Raw genomic sequence first — 19,523 nt, forward strand, 5'->3', positions numbered from 1 at the left:
ACAGATAGAAGGGATAAAAACAAGACAGCAGATTACCGTGGCTGGCCAGCCACGAGAATAAAAAGGAAAAGCCAGTCACTTTGCGACACATTAAAACATCCAGCCTAAAAGCATTAGAGTGGAGAACACAAAGGGACAAAGGACATGCACAAAAACTTATACAGAATGATAAAACCCACCATCACATACAAAACATAAAGCTAAATTAGTCGATGAGGCATTGTCAGCTAAAATTAATGGCAACAAGTCCGGTAACTGAAGAGTCCATCGCAAGGCAGCCAGATACTGACAGCTCACCAAGTTATGGGCCACTGTCAGCCAGATGCTGCACCGACACTGAGGTGGGTCAGCACAGCGCAGGAGGTAGCCATGTGTCACCCAAGTGTGGCCAATGTGGAGCCAACACAGAATCACAGATTCTCTGCGAGAGGCCACCCGTGGAGGTCTTCCACACATTTCTAGTCTTCTTAATGGCACACAGTTTGTTGTGCATACTGAGGTTATGCCATTCCGTCTCCCAAAGCTGCAAAACCTTGTAGCATAGTACAGGGTGTTTATAAATGAATATCGGGGTTTTAACGCTTTATAATATTTATTACATTAAACTTACAGTTATAAATGATATGTCAAATGAAAGAGCAACTCAAATAGTTTTACCCAGAATCTTATAAATGTTCAATGTGAGCACGGTTCGTCACACGGCACACATCAAGTCTATAGCCGAGTTCTTAGCAAACATTGACAGGGCTTGCTTTGCATGGCCTCCACATTCACCGGACCTAATGCCGTGCAATTTTTTCCTTTGGGGCTTCATCAAGGATCATATGTACGTGCCTCCACTACCACCAGACCTCCCTGAATTAAGAAACTGCATTGAAGCTGCTGTTGCTACAATCACTGAAGACACACTTATCAACGTTTGGGAAGAACTTGGCTATAGACTTGATGTATGCTGTGTGACAAATTTTGCTCACATTGAACATTAATAAGGTTCTTGGTAAAACTGTTTGAGTTGCTCTTTCATTTGACATATCATTTATAACTGTAAGTTTAATCTAATACATATTATAAAGCATTAAAACCCTGATATTGATTTATAAACACCTTGTACTGAACGCAGGTCAGTTGCAGAGAAGCCGATATAAATAAGCGGTTTCCATGTGGCCTGTCGGCAAGTTCGTTGCTTGGGATTCTGACATGACCTGGGGTCCAGACAAACATCACTAAATGACTGGAACATTCCAGGGCATAGGTGGACTCCTGGACGGTCACTACCAAAGAATGAGGAGGGTAGCATTGGTCGATAGCTTGTAGGCTGCTCAGAGAGTCAGTACAGAGAAGAAACGAGTCCCCAGGGCATGAACGGATGTTCCCAAGAGCACGAGATACAGCCACCAGCTCGGCAGTGAAAACACTGCAGCCATCGGGCAAGGAATGCTGTTCAATATGTCCTCCATGGACATACGCGAAGCCGACGTGATCATCAGCTATCGAGCCATTGGTGTGGCCTTGGTACATGTCAAGAATTGAGAGGAGGTGGCAGCGGAGAGCTGCAAAGTTAACTGAGTCCTTAGGGTCACGTGAAAGGTCCAGGCGAAGCCACGGCATAGGCGAACACTATGGAGGTGTACGTGAATGGACCTCAAGTACAGCTGGTAAAGGCAAGGACTCCAGTTCGGAAAGAAGCGATCCGACATGAACTGCAATTGGAAGCCCTGACCTGGGCCACCGGTGCGGGAGATGAACCACCGTGGGTGGGAAAAGTAATTCGAATGCACAGGAGAACTACATACGTGTGCAATGTAACTGGCCAGCAGTTGTGTATGCCTAACCTGCAATGGAGGGACTCCGTCCTCCACCAGGATGCTGGTCACCAGATCTCGTCCTAAAAGCCCCTGTCGCTAGGCGAACACCACAGTGGTGCACTGGGTCGAGTAAAGGCAACACTGAGGGTGCTGACAAACCAAAAACCAGATTCCCATAGTCAAGGTGGGATTGAACAAGAGCTCTGTAGAGCTGCAGCAGCATAGAGTGATCTGCACCCCAGCTGGTGTTACTCAGGCAGCAGAGGGCATTCAGGTGCTGCCAGCACTTCCGCTTAAGCTAACAAAGGTAAGGAAGCCAAATCAATCGGGTGACAAAAACCAGTCCTAAGAATCGATATCTCTCCACTACAGTGAGTGGATCATCATTAAGGTATAGTTCTGGTTCCAGATGAATGGTCCAATGCCATCAGAAGTGCATAACACATGACTTTGTGGCTGAAGACTGCAAACCGTGGGCTAGAGCCCATGACTGCGCCTTGTGGATGGCTCCTTGTAGGCGCCACTCAGCAAACCAATACTTGTGGAGCAGTACGAAATGCAGAAGATGTCTGCATACAAGGAAGGTGAGAAGGACAGCCCTACAGCTGCTGCTAGACCATTAATGGCCACTAAAAACAGAGATACACTCAATTCAGAGTCCTTTCGGACCCCATTCTCCTGGATATGGGGGGAACTATGGGAGGCACCAACTTGGAAATGGAAAGTACGAAGAGACAGGAAATTTTGGATAAAAATTGGGAGCGGGCCTCGGAGACCCCACTCGTATAATGTGGCAAGGATATGATGTCGCCAGGTTGTGTCACACGCTTTTCACAAATCAAAAAAAAACAGCAACCAGGTGTTGGCATCTGGAAAAGCCTGTTCGGATGGCAGACTCGAGGGACAGAAGATTATCAGTGGTAGAGCGACCCTGATGGAAGGCATGTGACTCCAGGACCGCCGACACACCACAGTTCCAGTAGCTTAGAAACATTGGTGAGGCTGATGGGCCGATAGCTATCCACATCTAGCAGGTTTTTACTGGGTTTGAGCAGCAGAATTATGTTGCTCTCCTGCCACTGTGATGGATAGACGCCATCGCACCAGACCCAGTTGAAGATGACAAGATGTCACTTGTAATCAGATGAGAGATGTTTAATCATCTGACTGTGGATCCCATCTAGCCCAGGAGCAGTGTCAGGACAATGTGCAAGGGCACTGAGGATCTCCCACTCTGTAAATGGGGCATTTTAGGATTCACTGTGGTCTGTAGTGAATGAGAGGACTTTCCCTTCCAGCCATGGTTTGAAAGTGCGAAAGGCTGAGGGGTAATCCTCCGTTGCAGAGGCACAAGCATAGTTCTCAGCAAAGTGCTCGGCAATCGCAAATGTGCCGGTAGATAACACGCCATTTATGTTAGCACCAGGAACACCTGTTGGGGTCTGGTACATGAAAACATGTTTGATCCTTACCCAGACTAGGGACAGTTACGTATGGCACCCAACGGTCAAGACATATGTCTCCCAACACTCCTGCTTCTGTAATTTGATAAGTTGGCAAATGCGGGCACAGAGCAGTCTAAAGGCTATGATGTGCTTATGCCGCTGTAGGGCTCACCAATGCTCCTAATTGCTTCAGCGACTTCCAGCGACCACCAAGAGACTGCCTTTCACCGGGGCACCCTAAATAGCAAGGTATTGTTTTTTGTGCTGCTCAAGCATCACATCGATGTTCCCTTGTGGGGGAGATTCAACGATGGCAGCAGAAGTGAAAGCTTCTCAGTTCACCTTGTTTAAAGCCCATCTGGCATCTGCTGGCCTGATGCCAGGGCAGTGACAGGAAGATGGGGATGTGGTCACTACCATATAGGTCATCATGTGCTCCCTAGTGGATAGATGGGAGAAGTCCTGGGATGCAAATTGACAAATCAATGGCTGAATAACTACCATGAGCCACACTGAAATGTGTGGCGGCTCCAATATTTAAGAGCCACAGGTCAAACTAAGACAGTAAAGTTTCAACATCACTGCCTCGGCCAGTAAGCATGGTGCCACCCCACAAGCGGTTATGGGCATTAAAATCTCCCAAAAGCAGGAAAGGTTTAGGGTGTTTATCAATCAGTGCAGCTACTAAATTCAGGGGTACTGCACCATCTGGAGGAAGATATACATTGCAGACAGTTATTTCCTGTGTCATCATCATTCTGACAGCCACATCTTCAAGAGGGGTTTGAAGAGGCACAGTTTCACTACAGACAAACGCAAACTCCACCTGACACTCAATTATAGTCACTACAGTTCCTGTAATATCCCCTATAGCTGCGGAAGGCAAGGGTCCGCATTGCCAAGAACCAGGTTTCCTGGAGGGCAATGCAGAAAGCAGGTGTAAAGCATAACAGTTGCCGTAGCTCAGCCAGGCAGTGGAAAAAACAGCTGCGATTCCACTGAAGGATGACATCGTGAGACTGGGAAGGCATAGAACATCCAATGAGGCACTTCATGCCTCAGTGTCACCTGTTGCTACCGACTTATTGCCTGAGCAGTCTATATCCATTGTGTCTGAGGGTCCAGCAAGATCTAGGCCCTCAGCAGACACCAGAATCTTCACTTGATCCACAGACGCAGAACTTGTAGGTAGTGGTGGTGTGGGTGCCACTGCAATTCCTTTGGTCTTGTGGGTGCTCTTTTTGGATTTCTCTCGCTGCTCCTTGGGTATTCCTGGCTGGGAGGACCTCACTGATTCAATCTCTGGGACTGAGGATGAGCGTGAAGCCCTACGACCAGCTGCTTTTGGGCTCTTCAGCCACTGGCAGGTGTTGTCTTTCCCACTAGCAGAAACCTGACAAGGGTTGTGATCCAAGGGATCCCTCCTTCCTAGCGAGAGGAGCCAAAGAAGATTTACGCTTCCCTGGCACTGAAGTGGGGACTGATATCTCCAATGGTTGGGAGAAGGGAGGGGGGGGGGGGGTTGCTCCCAAAGTAGGTGGTGCAGGAGTGCAGGAGCAACAGGCAGGGAAGTGCCCTCCACCATCAAGGAGCAGGTGGAGTCTTCTGGCTCTGAGAGGTGACTTAGGTTGGCGGAGCTGTTGTAGTTGTAATGGCAGCATAAGACGATGTCATATGTACAGGATGTAGGTGTTCAAATTTCCTCTTAGCCTCAGTGTAGGTCAGTTGGTCCAGGGTCTTGTACTCCATGATTTTCCCTTCTTTCTGAAGAATCCTGCAGTCAGGTGAGCAAGGCAAATGGTGCTCTCCGCAGTTGACACAGATGGGAGGCAGGGCACATGGAGTATTGTGAAGTGACTGGTGTCCGCAATCTCGACATGTGATGCTGGAAGTACAGCGAGAAGACATATGGCCAGATTTCCAGCATTTAAACCACCGCACCGCATTGGGGGAGGGGTATAGGGCTTTACATCACAGTAGTAGACCATCACCTTGACCTTCTCGAGTAATGTATCATCCTCGAAGTCCAAGATGAAGGCACCGGTGGCAACCTGATTGTCTCTCGGACCCTGGCGAACACACAGAACGAAATGTACACCTCACCACTCTAAATTGGCATGCAGCTCACTGTCAGACTGAAAAAGAAGGTCACTGTGAAATAGGGTACCCTGGACCATATTTAATCTCTTACAGAGCTTGATGGTTACAGAAACATCCCCCAGCTTGTCACAAGCGAGTAACACCTATGACTGGGCAAAGGATGCTATTTCGATCATGACTGACCCAGATCTCAGTTTGGACAAGCCCTCCGCCTCCCCAAACTTGTCCTCTAAATGCTCAACAAAAAATTGAGGCTTCATCGTCATGAAAGATTTCCTGTCAGCTCTCGAACATACAAAAGGGACTGGCTACCGTGCTGGATATCAGTTGCTACCATGCAAACAAGTCCATTATAATCATCAGTGTAGAAAACAATACTGCACAGTTGATGGAAAAATACGCATCCAGGAGAGTGTTCTCGCCCACTCGCCCATCAGTTGGAGAATGAGCAGAAGTGCCGATCCACGTCAACGAAGGATGCGATAGGTCTCAGCGCATGATGCACCATGTAAAGTGCCCTTCCCCAGTTGGCTCGCTCTTCAGGAATATTTTGAAAAATGGAGGTCAAACCCTACAGTGGACCATCACATAAAGGCCGAAATATGCAAGACTGTTTAGTCGCATCTTACAAGAAGCAGGAAGACCTCAGGCCTATTCCAACCCCTGGGCTGCAGGGGGCGAAACAATTTGTACTGTATCATTTGCATCTGTGCACGATTCCTGCTGTAATCATACGTTACATTCAGGGTTCCAAAACACCTTCTACAGGGGATGACGTAATTCTGCAATATGAGGGAAGCTGTTCCTTGGGCATGTACTAGCCACTGACATTGATTATACTTGAGTAATGATTATGATCCAGGGTTTAAAAGGACTAAACTACTTGGTTATCAGACCCTCAATAAGATATGAAATAAGAAAGGAGAATTGTACGCTCTAGGATCTGCGACCATGTCTGCATGGTTGAAAATGAGCATGACAGGAGTTTTAGAAGGATAGATAAAAGTGAGATAATATCCAGGCAGTTAAAAACTCTAGCTGGACAATGAAAGATACACCAAGAAGGGTGATCAAAGTCAGTACAACTAAAATGGTGCAAGAAAATGCAGACTTTACAGACTACACAGCAAATTACTGAAATAGATACATAAGATACATACATAAAAGTTTAAAAATTCATGACATGCTGAGGAAAAAAGTAGCCTGAGACCACTTAGGTTGCACATCACAGTGGGAGGTACACCCACCCTCCCTCCAAAATCCCCCTTGACACCAAACACAGAGGTGCATTAAGCGTTAAATTTTGTTAAAAAATATGCTTTCCTTCAGGAAACGGGACACTGGTAGTTGCTAACACATCATTCACAAATATCCAATGTAATGAGGTAGACAGGTTGACTGCTTGTCTTGTATCAGCCATCGGGGCACACTCGGTGAGAATATGGGCATTCATGAGAGGACTACCTCTATTGCACTGAGGGGAGAGTCCTCTTAAAGTGGTCACTAAGTCATCTTTCCAAGAGGCATGAAGAGAAGTATGCCATGCCTTGTTGGTGCCCTTAATTGCCCTAGGCTTATTGAAAGTTGTGGTAGCCTGCTATTCCACATCCTAGGTTTTCAAAATGTGATGTTGCAGTTGCAATAATAAGCCTGGGCCTGGTACTTCAAGTTTGTCTGCTGTGGTTGCTAATTTATCAGTGTGTTCATTTCCCAGAAATACCCATGTAGCTCGGTGACCAGATGAATGTTACTATCATACAAGAGCTGTGGAGGTCAACTAATACATCTTGGACATAAGCAACCAAAAAGTTTTTGGGGTAGCACTGAACAGGCCTCATAAGCAGCTCATTGAGTCATTACAAACCAGGAAGTTGTTTGTGGCAAGAGTTTTAATGTACCACACAGCCTGTGATAATGGTGACCAACTCTGCAGGATATACACTGCATGCAGTCTTCAGGTAATACTTCCCATGTCGCCTCATGTGTGCAAAAGCAAAAGTGACCCTCTCACTGACTTTCGATCCATCTATGTAGATGCATATTGAATCTGAGTAATCAAGGAGAACCATATGGAACAGGCATCTGCGAATGGTAAGATCAGCATTTTTCTTAGGCCACAAAAGAGTTCTACCCAAATCAGAGGACTGTGTGCATACCACAGGGGGTACTGGGAGGGAACTCTATGAACACACACAAGAGGGGGCAGTTGGAGGTCCTCGCATAGGACCCCCAATTGTATCCCAATTGATCTACCAATTTTTGGATGGTTCGTAAACAGTCTGAACTGCTGGTTGTGAAATGGAGCCCAGTAACATAGATGGGTAGGCATCTAACAGAGTGTGACTGCATAGCTCATAAAGAGTTGTTGGCATCTGGTCCTCTGTGTTGGAGTACCGGTTTCCATCAACAGGCAGTCTACAGGGCTCATACGGAAAGATCCGGTCACCAACTGCACACTCCTACGATGGACAGCAGTCTAACAAGCTCAGTACTGATGGTGCTGCCAACCCGTAAGTAACATATCCATAGTCCAGCCAGGATAAAATCAAAGCACTGTGAATTGCAGAAAAAACATGTGGTCTGTGCCCCAGGTAACCATGTTTACTTTCTGCCAAATAAAAGATCTCAGAATCTGAAAGTTTCAACAGCTTCAATTAACTGGTTACCGAGGTAAAGTTCTGGGTGTGGGTGCACAGTCCCAAGTCTACAAAAGTTCATGACACGAGTTTTCACGGAAGAAAATTGACATTCCTAATTCAGGGCCCAGTTATGTACTTACAGTATGGCCCCTCAGAAACTGGTGCTCTGCAGTGCACAATGATGTGAAGCTGTAATACAGGTAAAGGTCGTCCACATACAGTGACAGTGAGACAGTGGGTTCCACTCCATTCATGATACCACTGACAGTGATGTCGAAGAGTGTTACACTCAAGACCAATCTTTGAGGGATCTCAGTTTCCTGTACATGTTGGTCATTGAGGGCTGGATCTATCTGGACCCAAAACGGCCTGGGGGATACAAAATTCTGGGTAATAATTGGGTCAGCAGCCCCAGAAGACACACTCATGCAGAGAAGACAGAAGTGATGGTGCCAGGTTGCATTGCACACATTCTGCTGATCGAAGACCACAACAGACTGGCACTAGAGATGCCTGTGATCCCTGCCAAATGCAATTGAAAAACCAAAGAATGTGTTTATGCATTTGATTATGGATTTTACGGAGCCTAGCAGCTGTGTCGTGACACTCACTCACCAAAAGTGTTATGGAACTCCCATTAATGAAATGGAACATTGTAAGATTCCAGGCCTTGTGCACAGAAGGGTATATAGTTCAGCTCTGCTAGGCACTTCCAAATCAGCAAGTTACGATGCAGACACTTTGGCGAAGTGTACTACAAAACGTTCAGCAATGACTGCAAGATTAGTACAGACATCAAAGCTGAAGGAGATTCCAGAAACTATAGTGGGTGGTGGGTGGTTGCACATGTGGCAGACTGTAGTCCATACTTGAGACGATGGGGTGTGAACTCTCATAGGTGATACATATTGTTCCCAACACTCCTTCTCATTCTTTTCTGTTTAAAATTGTTTCTTCATCTGAAGTCCCTAGAATGCAATTAAATGTTACACAGACAGGTGGAACTTGTGTCATTGGAGTGCCCTTTGGCACACACTGATAGCCAGGTCACCACAGCACTGATTTATAGCGACGTGGGCCTGAAGAATAAGGTATCGAAGCTTCTGCTTCCATTGGTCATTTGAGAAAGGGAGAGTGATAGGAAAGTGGTCATCGTTGCAGAGGTTGTCATGGACAGACCTTTGGATCAATTGTGAGATGTTTGGCTGCAGACAGTAAGTTCCATCGGCCGCACTGAAATTTGTTACAGCTCCAGTACAGCTACAGTAGGTAAACTCTTAGTTCTGAAATTAACTATTCCATTATTTGGCCCCTGCTAGGTATGTTTTCACTTCCCCACAGAGGACTGTGGGCATTTAAGTCTCCCAAGTAGAAGGAAAGATGGAGGCAGCTGTTCCACCAATTCCAAGAGCTTGTGATATGGTACAAATCAGTCAGGCAGGTAGGTAGGTAGGTAGGTAGGTAGATAGATATTACAGACTGTTACCCTACCTGACAGGCAAACACAAGCAGCCACAGTTTCTAATACAGGGGTTAGCGGCACCTGCTCACTGAAAGTGTAGACCCCTCCAGGCAGCCTCTTGGTGTTAATGCAATTTTTACTGTAGAATCTGTTGTATTTAATAGTAGAGAGTTGGATTTCTGAGAATCGTGTTTCCTGAAGCGCCACACTAACTGCAGATTAAGTAACCATTAACTGGTGGAAACTGGCCAGGTGGTGATGGTAGGCATTACAGCTCCACCGAAGGAATGTCAGATTAGTGTCTGAGAAAGCAGTGAACAGGAAACATAAGTAAAAATTATGTTGCTTCTGAGTCATGTGCCAACTGAATGTGAGAGTCTTCATTGGTATTCACAGGACGGACTCTGACGGAATGGGGGCCGGACTGACCACAACAGCAGAATTCAGTTTAACTTTCGATTTATCCTTCTTATCACTGTGAGGTTTTAGTTTCTACAAGGATTTTCCAGTTGTGACTTCTGGGATATAAGAGGACCATTCTCCTCTGTGACCCACAGCCTACAGCTCTATCACCAACTGGTTGGTGGTAAACTGCACGTCTGTTTTGTTCTGGGTAGGGGCATCTTACTGGTGTTCTATTTCCTGATGATGCTAGAGGCATCTCCAGTTGCACCAATGGGTGGTCAGCACTGATGCTGTGGGATTAGGGGTCAAGGGAGCCGTTGTCCCCTCCCCTCAATTGAAAAACAGGTACTGGCTTGCATCTAGGTTCAGTAATTGCCATTTGAGAATTTGGCATCCCACTAGGTGTGGATTTTGATACACTGCTTGCAAAATTAGACATCAGATCGATCAAGTGGAGTTGTTCAAGGTTTTTTTTAGCATTCTAATAAGCAGGTGGTAAAGCATTCTGTATTTCTGGATTTTCTTCTCCCTCTTGAAAACTGTCACTGAATGAGGGAGATGGCATTCTGGTAAGTTTACACACATAGGGGGTTGTTCACAAGGGCTCCCCTCATGCTTTGTCCTGGCACACACCCCACAAGTAGCCTCATTAGTGCACCAAGAGGGCATGTGTTCAAACCTTTGGGACCTAAATCAACTCACAAGGTCAGGAAAATATGGCCTGACGTCACACAATTACATTTACTTTCTAAGGTAAAAGATTTCCACCAAAGACTAGAATGAAATCTACACTGTCCACCCTGTTAGTCTTACGATATCTCTGGATGTGATGAACGAAATGGACTCCACACCATTCTTCCACACCACTCTACGTGAGCACTGTATTCTTCATCTGTTTGCTGCATCAGATCTCGATGGAAGATGATATCTTGAATTCTGTTGACTTTGTTATGAGGAGAGATGGTTCTGTTAAACCCCCAAACTTGTTGCACACTTGAAGTGCCTGTGATTGTGCAGCATTTAATGTTTCAGTCAACAAAGATCCATTTCTCATCTTCTCTATTGCACCACTTCTCCAAACCAACCCTCAGCATTTTCAATGAGAAGCAATGGCTTCCCTCTGTTCTGGAGCACATCAAGAAAGGGATGAAATGTCCACCTCCATTTCTCCTAGCCTGATTCTCATCCCACAGCATAGCCAAAGATGCAAATGATATGGAGTCACAATCCTCTGTATTAAAATCTTGCTTTCTGTCTGCTGTGATGGCTGTGTTGGCATAGCCACTGGTATGGGTGACTTAGAGCTATTTCACTGTGGATTATCCACCTGATGCCATGCCACAGGAGGTTCTCCCCATGGGCGCCACACTCCCTTGGCAAAGGCAACCTGGCATATGAGTTAATGCCTGAAGTTCCAGTCCACAGATTGGGGAGGCACCTTCTCCTCGGCATACACGGGAAAGGAGGGTTACTTCTCAGGCATTGGCATTGTGATCACTGTATTGGTAGGGGGCTACAACTGTGAGGATATACAAAAATCGTCACCCCCGCCACAACAGATTGGCTACTGTGCTGGATTTTGGGTACAAACATAATCCAGTCTGATAATAGGTGCATAAGGTCTTTGTGCATGGTGGGATAGAGCATGCCACACATAAGATATCCTTTCCTAAACGGCTTTAAATTCTGTGAAATTTACAAAAGTAAGGGTCAAATCCTTTCAGTTGTGTATCACCCACCCTGATGCCATTCACTCCTCAGAGGCTCTCCCCATGGGTGTCAGCCAACCACGGCAAAGGCTACCTGGCATTGGAGCTGTTGTCCATAGTCCCAGTATCCCAGGTTGGAGAGGCACCCACTCCTCAGCATAAACGGGGAGGTTGCAGCTCAGGAATGAGCAATGCAATCCCCGCATTGGCATGGGACTACAACCTTGAGGACACATGATGAGCCCTCCCCGCCTCGCCACAATGGATTGGCTAACACACTGAATTTAAGGTGCGAACATAAATCTAGCCACCATGTGCCATGACTTTCTGCACCTATTATTAGTAATAGGTGCAGAAGGTCATGGCACAATGTGGTTAGATTATGCACTACATAAAGTATCTTTCCGCAAAGAGCTTGCACTTCTGTGAAATTTAGAAAAGTCAAGGTCGAACAGTTTGGACAAGTCACCCAGAACCCCAGATCAGGGGAGACATACCATCCAGTAAGTATACAAAACCACAAAAGGTGTTTGTTGGATTAGTGTAACAAGTTTGTGCCATCGCAAATCATAACATGTCTATGGAAGACGCATTGCCCTGTTACAGCGACCTTTGTTGGCTATTCATTGTATGTGTGGCATTTATGCTCTGTGATCTCTTCTGTACCACATAGATAGTTTAGACTGCATATATTTTCCTGCACTGGTAGGGGGATGTGGTAGATTCCTGATCCAGGGAGTCCAAGGTCAATCTTGACTGACCCCAACAAGGCTTTCAGCACTTGTCTTTCAGCAGCTCTGGAGCTTCTGACTGAGTGAAGAAGACCTCATTATGAGCTTCAATGTAGTGTCTCTCTTTACAAGGTTACCCTTAATAGACTACCTAGGATTTGTGTGAAAAAAGTTTGGGCCAGTGTTACTGAAACTGTTCAAGCTCATGTTAATGTCAGCTTGCTTTCTGTTCAATCAAAATTACTACCAACAAACAGACAGAGTGGCGATGGACTCCCCAGTATCACCAGTAGTGGCCACAATTAAACTTCCAGTTTCAAAACACTGTAGAAAGAGAGCCACTTCTCAGAATGATGTCAAATTTGAACAGCACATTTTGGTGCATAGGAAAAAAATAGAAACGGGTGTATTGCATTGTTGGCCAGGAGGCCCCATCCGGGGAAGTTCACACGCCAAGTGCATGTGCAAGTGCACCACGGAACAAAAAAATAAATAATAATAATAATAATAATATTGCTCAACAGGTGCCGTTATAAGTGTCAGGACACGCACACCGACAGATGTGGGGGCACACAGCTGTTCCTCAGTTTGAATCTGAGACACCCAATGTGACTGTCTCCATGAAGGATCACACACTGCTGGTTAAGTAGCTCTGCAAAAGTTCTGGACACTTGGGGGTATGAGAAAAGGCACTGCTCCAATGTCTGCTAAGTGTCTGGGGAAAATGATAACAAAATTCAAAACGACAGGTTCTTTTGAAATGAAACGTGGCAGAGGGAGGAAAGCAGTTGATCTGACATTTGTCAAAGATGTGGCCATAGTACTGCAGGAGGGGTGAAGCAGTGGAGTGCAAACATGTAGTGCATGAAAAATTGCCCCGATGTTGGACATGCCTGCAAGCATGGTGCATAAAATCCTACAAAAAATCCTGCACTGCTATCCATACAAAATCACAGATGTTGGAAGTTGCTTCCTGCCGACTCGCCAGCAAGATAAATATTCGCTCTGGAACTTTTTTCTCATGTCAAAGTAGACAATTAAAGCCCATGGAGTATTCTGTGGACAGATAAAGCCCATTTCCATCTCCAAAGACATGTCAATACGCAGAATTGCAGAATATGGGCAACAGAAAATCTGCACACACATCAACCAGTACCACCTTATTTAGTAATGGTGACTGTGAGGTGTGGGTTTACGGCATTATTTATCTTAGGGCATATTTTTCCGAGGAGATGAGTCCTGCAGGTCCTGTTACCTGTACATCACTAGTAAATGCTATGAGAGTCTTTTGTGAATGAAAGTCATTCCAACCCTCCAACAGCATGGATGTGTGAGCAGAATAACTTTTACCCAAGATGGGGCTTTTCTGCACTTTGCACAGCCTGACAGCCACTGAAGCATCTGCTGCAGTGGCATTTTGGAAATGATAGAATTATCAGGCATCATCTCCCTGCGGCCTAGTCATCTAGATCACCTGATCTTCATCTACGTTGACTTCGGGTTGTGAGGTTTCTGAAAGATATTGTGTTCCGTGCTCAAATTACGAATGTGGCTGAACTGAAGGCATACATTTTGTAACACAATCTGAATGTGCCCCCAAGACACTGCAGTCTTTACGGAACATGTGGTTTCTCAATTTCAACTTGTGGCAGAAAACAGTGGGCAATATAATGAACATGTCTTGTGCCAGTCTAACAACAAAGAGAAACTGATGTCATCTTGCTTTTTATGCGGTTTTTGGTTCCAGGACAATCAAAAACTTATGTCATTTTGCTTTTCATGTGGTTTTTGGACTCAGGGCAATTAAAAACCCATTTTTCCCACCCAAAGTGGTATGACCTTGCCATGGTTGATGAGCTTCCCTAACTAACATGCAGTCATGTACAATGAACAATACAGATGGTGTAGCAACTCAAACCATAGCCGCCACATTGTGATTCATCTGTCACTTGTAGCCGACATTATTTGTGTTAATGCACTTACTGTGTCAATATGATCCTGTTCACATCTGATGTCATTCTGATTGTTGATTCTCTTTCTACAGCACTTTGAAACTGGAACTTTAATTATGGACACCCTGTATCTATGGAGGTATTAGAAGAAGAAACCCTAGAGTCAGCAGTCTACAACCCCTCGTGCTTTTTTTAAATATGTGAACAGTGCGCTTGTAATCTGGCTGCACAAACATCATCATCTGCAAGACTGCTTGCAACACCTCAATTCTCTGCACCAAAACAACAAACAGTGTCTACCGTAAACTGGTGCATACGGGATTGTACTTGTATACCTCTATCTGTCATGCTCCTTCACAATGAGAAGGTGTCCGAAGCACAGTAGTGCACAGAACATGTGAAATCTTAGACTAAGACAGTCTGGCTGCCAAATAGAAACACCTAAAGACTATGATCCTCGCAAATGTTTACAGCAACCACAACATGCTATAAGAACAAATAAGCTGATGCCACAGCTTGCTGAGGCTGTCAGGTTGCAATCATCCAATACACCAGAAACATATCGACAAAAATCAGAAGAATACTCTGGAACAATAACATCAAGATGTGTTCCGCCCACCAGCCAAGGCGAAAGCCTTGTTGGGGTCAGCCCAGGATGACCTAGGACTCTTGAAACTGCAAGTTTATCGCATCCCCTGCCAGTGTTGGAAAATATATGTAGATCAGACTATCCAGACAGTACAGGACAGATGCACGGAGCATAAACAGCACAAAGACAACAAACAGCTGACAAATTCTGCTCTGTAGCAGAGAATTGAAGCTCCCACAGAAACGTCATGAATTGTGATGGCACCAGAATTATTGCAACAATATTCTAAAAGAGGCTGTAGAGGTCTAGCTATACAACAAAGTAATACATAAAGATAATGGTTTTTAGTTAAATGAGGACTGGGACCCAGGCCTCATCACGATCAAAGCACGGCAGCAGTCTGCGTGAAAATCTGCTCCCATCGCGGCAAGTGACAAGACGGAAGACGCATTGTCGCTCCACAAGCAGAAAACTGTCAGTCAATGGTGGCAGTGGGACTGAGGACACTGGATCATGCCCCAGTGGGGTGCTTCTCCCACCACTGTACCAGGCCACACCTGGAGGTAGCTGATTTGAGGCCACAGGAGGGAGGAGGGGCACAGGGGGAGGTGGAGGAGTTGGGGGGACATAAATGCAATGCCCAATGGGGGTGAGTCATCAGCAACAACTGAAGATGGTAAGAAATCAGCTTATCACAATATTGCACCTTCTGGACAACACCACATAGCTGAATACTTGAGAAACATTCAAAATATTCTTACGCTACAAAAATCCAAAATTAAACTGAGAAACAATATTATCTGTATATAAATGAGCTATGAGAGAGAGAAAGAGAGAGAGGGAGAGAGAGGGGGGGAGGGAGAGAGAGAGAGAGAGAGAGAGAGAGAGAGAGAGAGAGAGAGAGAGAGAGAGAGAGAGAGAGAGAGAGAGAGAGAGAGGGAGGGAGGGAGGGAGGGAGGGAGGGGGTGGAATTTCTCACAAAGTTGCAATGAAAAGGCTGAAAGTCTCCGCTACCACCTAGAACCCTCTCAAAGACAGCTGTTACTCCGAACTACTTTAGAGTAAATCACAACCAGTTTTACCTGGCTTATTCTGAAATGCAGGGGCTGAGCCAAATCCTGTTTGCCCAACTCCTTGGCCCGCAGCAGCACTGAATGTACCACCAGACTGAGTAGTAGTTGTACTGGCTCCACCAAACAGTGATCCTGACAATAAAAAGTAATAACAGAAGGATCAGTGACTATAATCCTCTGGTTTTCAAGCAATTAAATTAGGAATATCTGCTGAAATTATGATTAGAATTATCATCATTTGCAGTCTCCACCAAATTGCTCAGTCTTTTAAATATCCCCTTCCTAAGTGGATAATCCTTTTGTGTGTGTGTGTGTGTGTGTGTGTGTGTGTGTGTGTGTGTGTGTGTGTGTGTTTTTGTTTGTTTTATAGCACTGTTCCCTTATTTACAAATAGCCATTCTCTCAACAAGGTACCATTTTACTAGAGTAATCATTGCAAAAACCTTGCAACTGGGTTTTGTGGGGAGAGGGGGGCAAAAAAGGCCTGCATTTCACTATACACTCATGTAAGCTCCTGTACGGTTATAAAATTAACAAATGGCTCTGAGCACTATGTGACTTAACTTCTGAGGTCATCAGTCACCTAGAACTTCGAACTAATTAAATCAAACTAACCTAAGGACATCACACACATCCATGCCCGAGGCAGGATTCGAACCTGCGACCGTAGCGGTCGCTCGGCTCTAAACTGTAGCGCCTAGAACTGCACGGCCACTCCGGCCGGCTATAAAATTAACAGCTTTACATTGGAGCATTATTTTCTGCATTACGTTCACAACACAAAAATCTCAGAGAAAAAAAAGTGGGCAAAGAAAACAATGGAACAGAGCATTGATTTAATGAGAACAAAGTGTAAAGCTGTTCTCAATCCACAGGTGTTTCCGAACACCACAGTGAGACTGTAGCGCCTAGAACTGCACGGCCACTCTGGCTGGCTATAAAATTAACAGCTGTACATTGGAGCACTATTTTCTGCATTACGTTCACAACACAAAAATCTCAGAGAAAAAAAGGTGGGCAAAGAAAACAATGGAACAGAGCATTGATTTAATGAGAACAAAGTGTAAAGCTGTTCTCAATCCACAGGTGTTTCCAAACACCACAGTGATCTACTAGGCATGCTTCTATTTGGGATGGTATGCCCTTTTTTTCTGACCTGTGAATGGCCTTACCCAGCCAATTATAGTGGGAAACAAGATTTAAATGCGAACTCCCAATCACATTGCAACTTGGCATTTTTAATCTACAAATTGGTGATATAGGTGAAAGAAGTGATATTTCATTTATTTCTTGCTGGTATACGTATAGGTCTGCCACCTATAAATTGAAGCCGTCTGTAATTTTTATTGTTTATGGTAAGTATATGTTTATAATTTTATTTAGTAATTGTTTTCAGAGAGAACATTTTTCAACAAATACACTAAATACTGTAATAACATTACTTACTAACTAAATTTACGTACACACTATCTTAACTACTTGGCAATTAAAATCTTTATCCTTTCATTTACTTGCTTCCCAAGTCAAGTTGATTACAGTTTAGCAGCAGCAGCAGCAGCACCACCAGCAGCAACAACAAAAATGTTTTCACTGATCTGCAACATGTATACATGTTTTCGCATCCACTTTGTGCCACCATCAGCACTGTACGTCCTTTGACACTTAAGTTACCTCCATGACTCCAGAAAGCACAATCTTGCACTCACCATATATTAAAACACCTGAAGGAAAGACTTCACCGATTGGGGTTTTTTGTGATCTGTCTAATGCATTTGACTGTGCAAATCACAGCATTCCTTTGGAGAAACTTAAAGGTTACAGCTTATGAGGTAGCAAGTCATTCACATCATATTTAACAGACAGAAAACAAGAGTAATACCCACCCACACAGCCAAGAGTGTTGAAGCGTCACTTCTCGAATTTGGGAAGGCAAGCCTGTCTTGGATCAAATATGCCTCATAAATTAATTACAAGAGCCGGTGAGCTGGCTAGCCTGGATGTAGTTTTTAGACAGTTTTCCACATCCAACTAAGCATATATCAGTCTGATAAACACAACCCACCTCCAATACATGCTACACAAACATTCTCAAATATGAGCATGGGGGTTTACTGCAGATGCAGACATATGGGGGCACACAAATTCCGTTCCAAAAGTAGTGTTAGGAAGGGCACCCAACCACCAACTGTCACGACATATAAGCATCACCAAAACCGTATAACAGTGCCAACTTCATAGAGAAAAGGGAAAAGACGAGGAAGGAGAAGGAGGAGGAAGAGAAAACAAAGGGTCAAGTTTGATAGGTCTTGCAGCCCTCAAGGTGAATCTTCTGAATGGGGCAAATTAGTACTGGGTTTCCAAAAGACTCTTTTCTCTTTCTAGATCTCTCAAGTTTTCTAGGTGTGATATATTAATGGTATGTTTTGGTTGTTAAGCCAAGTTGCAGATTCCATTTACGCACAATATTTTGATGACCAACCCAGTCATCCTTATCAGGTGCTGCAAGTTATGTTGTTATGCATACTCATTGCCTTGACTCCACTCAGATGGACTCCAGGCAGCACATAAACACATTATCACATATAGTAGCACCTGAAGATGATGACATGACTGTCAGTCATCGACATACTGTCAACATATGGAATCAACGGTTCTTCTGAACACCCAAAGGCTGACCTTCACTCCTGTTCTCTCTATACAGACACCTTACAATCGCCATCCAAGCTACAGCACATATTCACTGTGAGAGATTTTCAATATTCTCTCTGCTCTCTGGCAGTGTAATTATCCAGTTAATGAAGTCCAAAAGAGATTGACTATTGGAAATAATTTCTGTAGTCACAAATTGTTGTACAGTGGTAGGAGGGAGTTTTGGATCTGGACTGTTTGGGGGAAGTGACCAAACAGTGAGGTCATCGGTCTCATCGGATTAGGGAAGGACGGGGAAGGAAGTCGGCCATGCCATTTCAAAGGAACCATTCCAGCATTTGCCTGGAGCGATTTAGGGAAATCACGAAAAACCTAAAGCAGGATGACCGGACGCGGCTTTGAACCGTCGTCCTCCCAAATGCGAGTCCAGTGTGCTAACCACTGCGCCACCTCACTCAGTGCGTAGAAGGAAGTGCCGTGAACAACATACTAAAAATTCTGACCTGTGGGGCATTAGTGTGGGGATGGGAGTGTGTTTGACGGTCATTTGATCGAAAACCACAGCATCTAAGGAAAACATATTTCAGTACAAAATTAAACTGCATCAAGTTTCCTACAAATGAGGTTATATTCATTTTTTCACTAGGACTAATAGTTTGTGCAAAGAGAGTGAGAGAATATTGAAAATATCATGTGATGCACATATGCTGTAGCTTAGGTGGTTCCTGTAGGCCATTTGATACACAAGTGTCCTGTATCAAATCGTTTGGCTCAACTTTCTTGACACAGGTGTAGTATGTTGTAAACAGTTATTGGTTACACTCTGCATATAAATAACCTACCATCCTACACTGACAAAGCAGAAACAGGGCTCTTTGCCAATGGTGCAAATATCATAGTTAAACCCAACAAAGCTGCAACAACAGAAGAAGCAATAAATTAGATAATCAAAAGTATCATTGAC

General features: G+C 44.7%; 1 protein-coding gene across 3 annotated transcripts in view; it reads right to left on the reverse strand.

Moving 5' to 3' along the window:
• The window catches only part of LOC126457997 (nuclear pore complex protein Nup214), a 131,309-nt gene that overhangs the window by 21,234 nt on the left and 90,552 nt on the right, over positions 1-19,523 (reverse strand). For 2 of the 3 annotated variants that reach the window (XM_050094767.1, XM_050094766.1), the window contains one exon: positions 15,920-16,042. The exons of the other annotated variant lie outside the window; for it this stretch is intronic. In XM_050094767.1, coding sequence (XP_049950724.1) covers positions 15,920-16,042 — 123 coding nt within the window. The remainder of the gene's footprint in view (positions 1-15,919; positions 16,043-19,523) is intronic. 3 annotated transcript variants of the gene reach the window in all.

The sequence above is a fragment of the Schistocerca serialis genome, chromosome 2 (assembly GCF_023864345.2).
Source record: "Schistocerca serialis cubense isolate TAMUIC-IGC-003099 chromosome 2, iqSchSeri2.2, whole genome shotgun sequence".
Lineage (NCBI taxonomy): Eukaryota > Metazoa > Arthropoda > Insecta > Orthoptera > Acrididae > Schistocerca > Schistocerca serialis.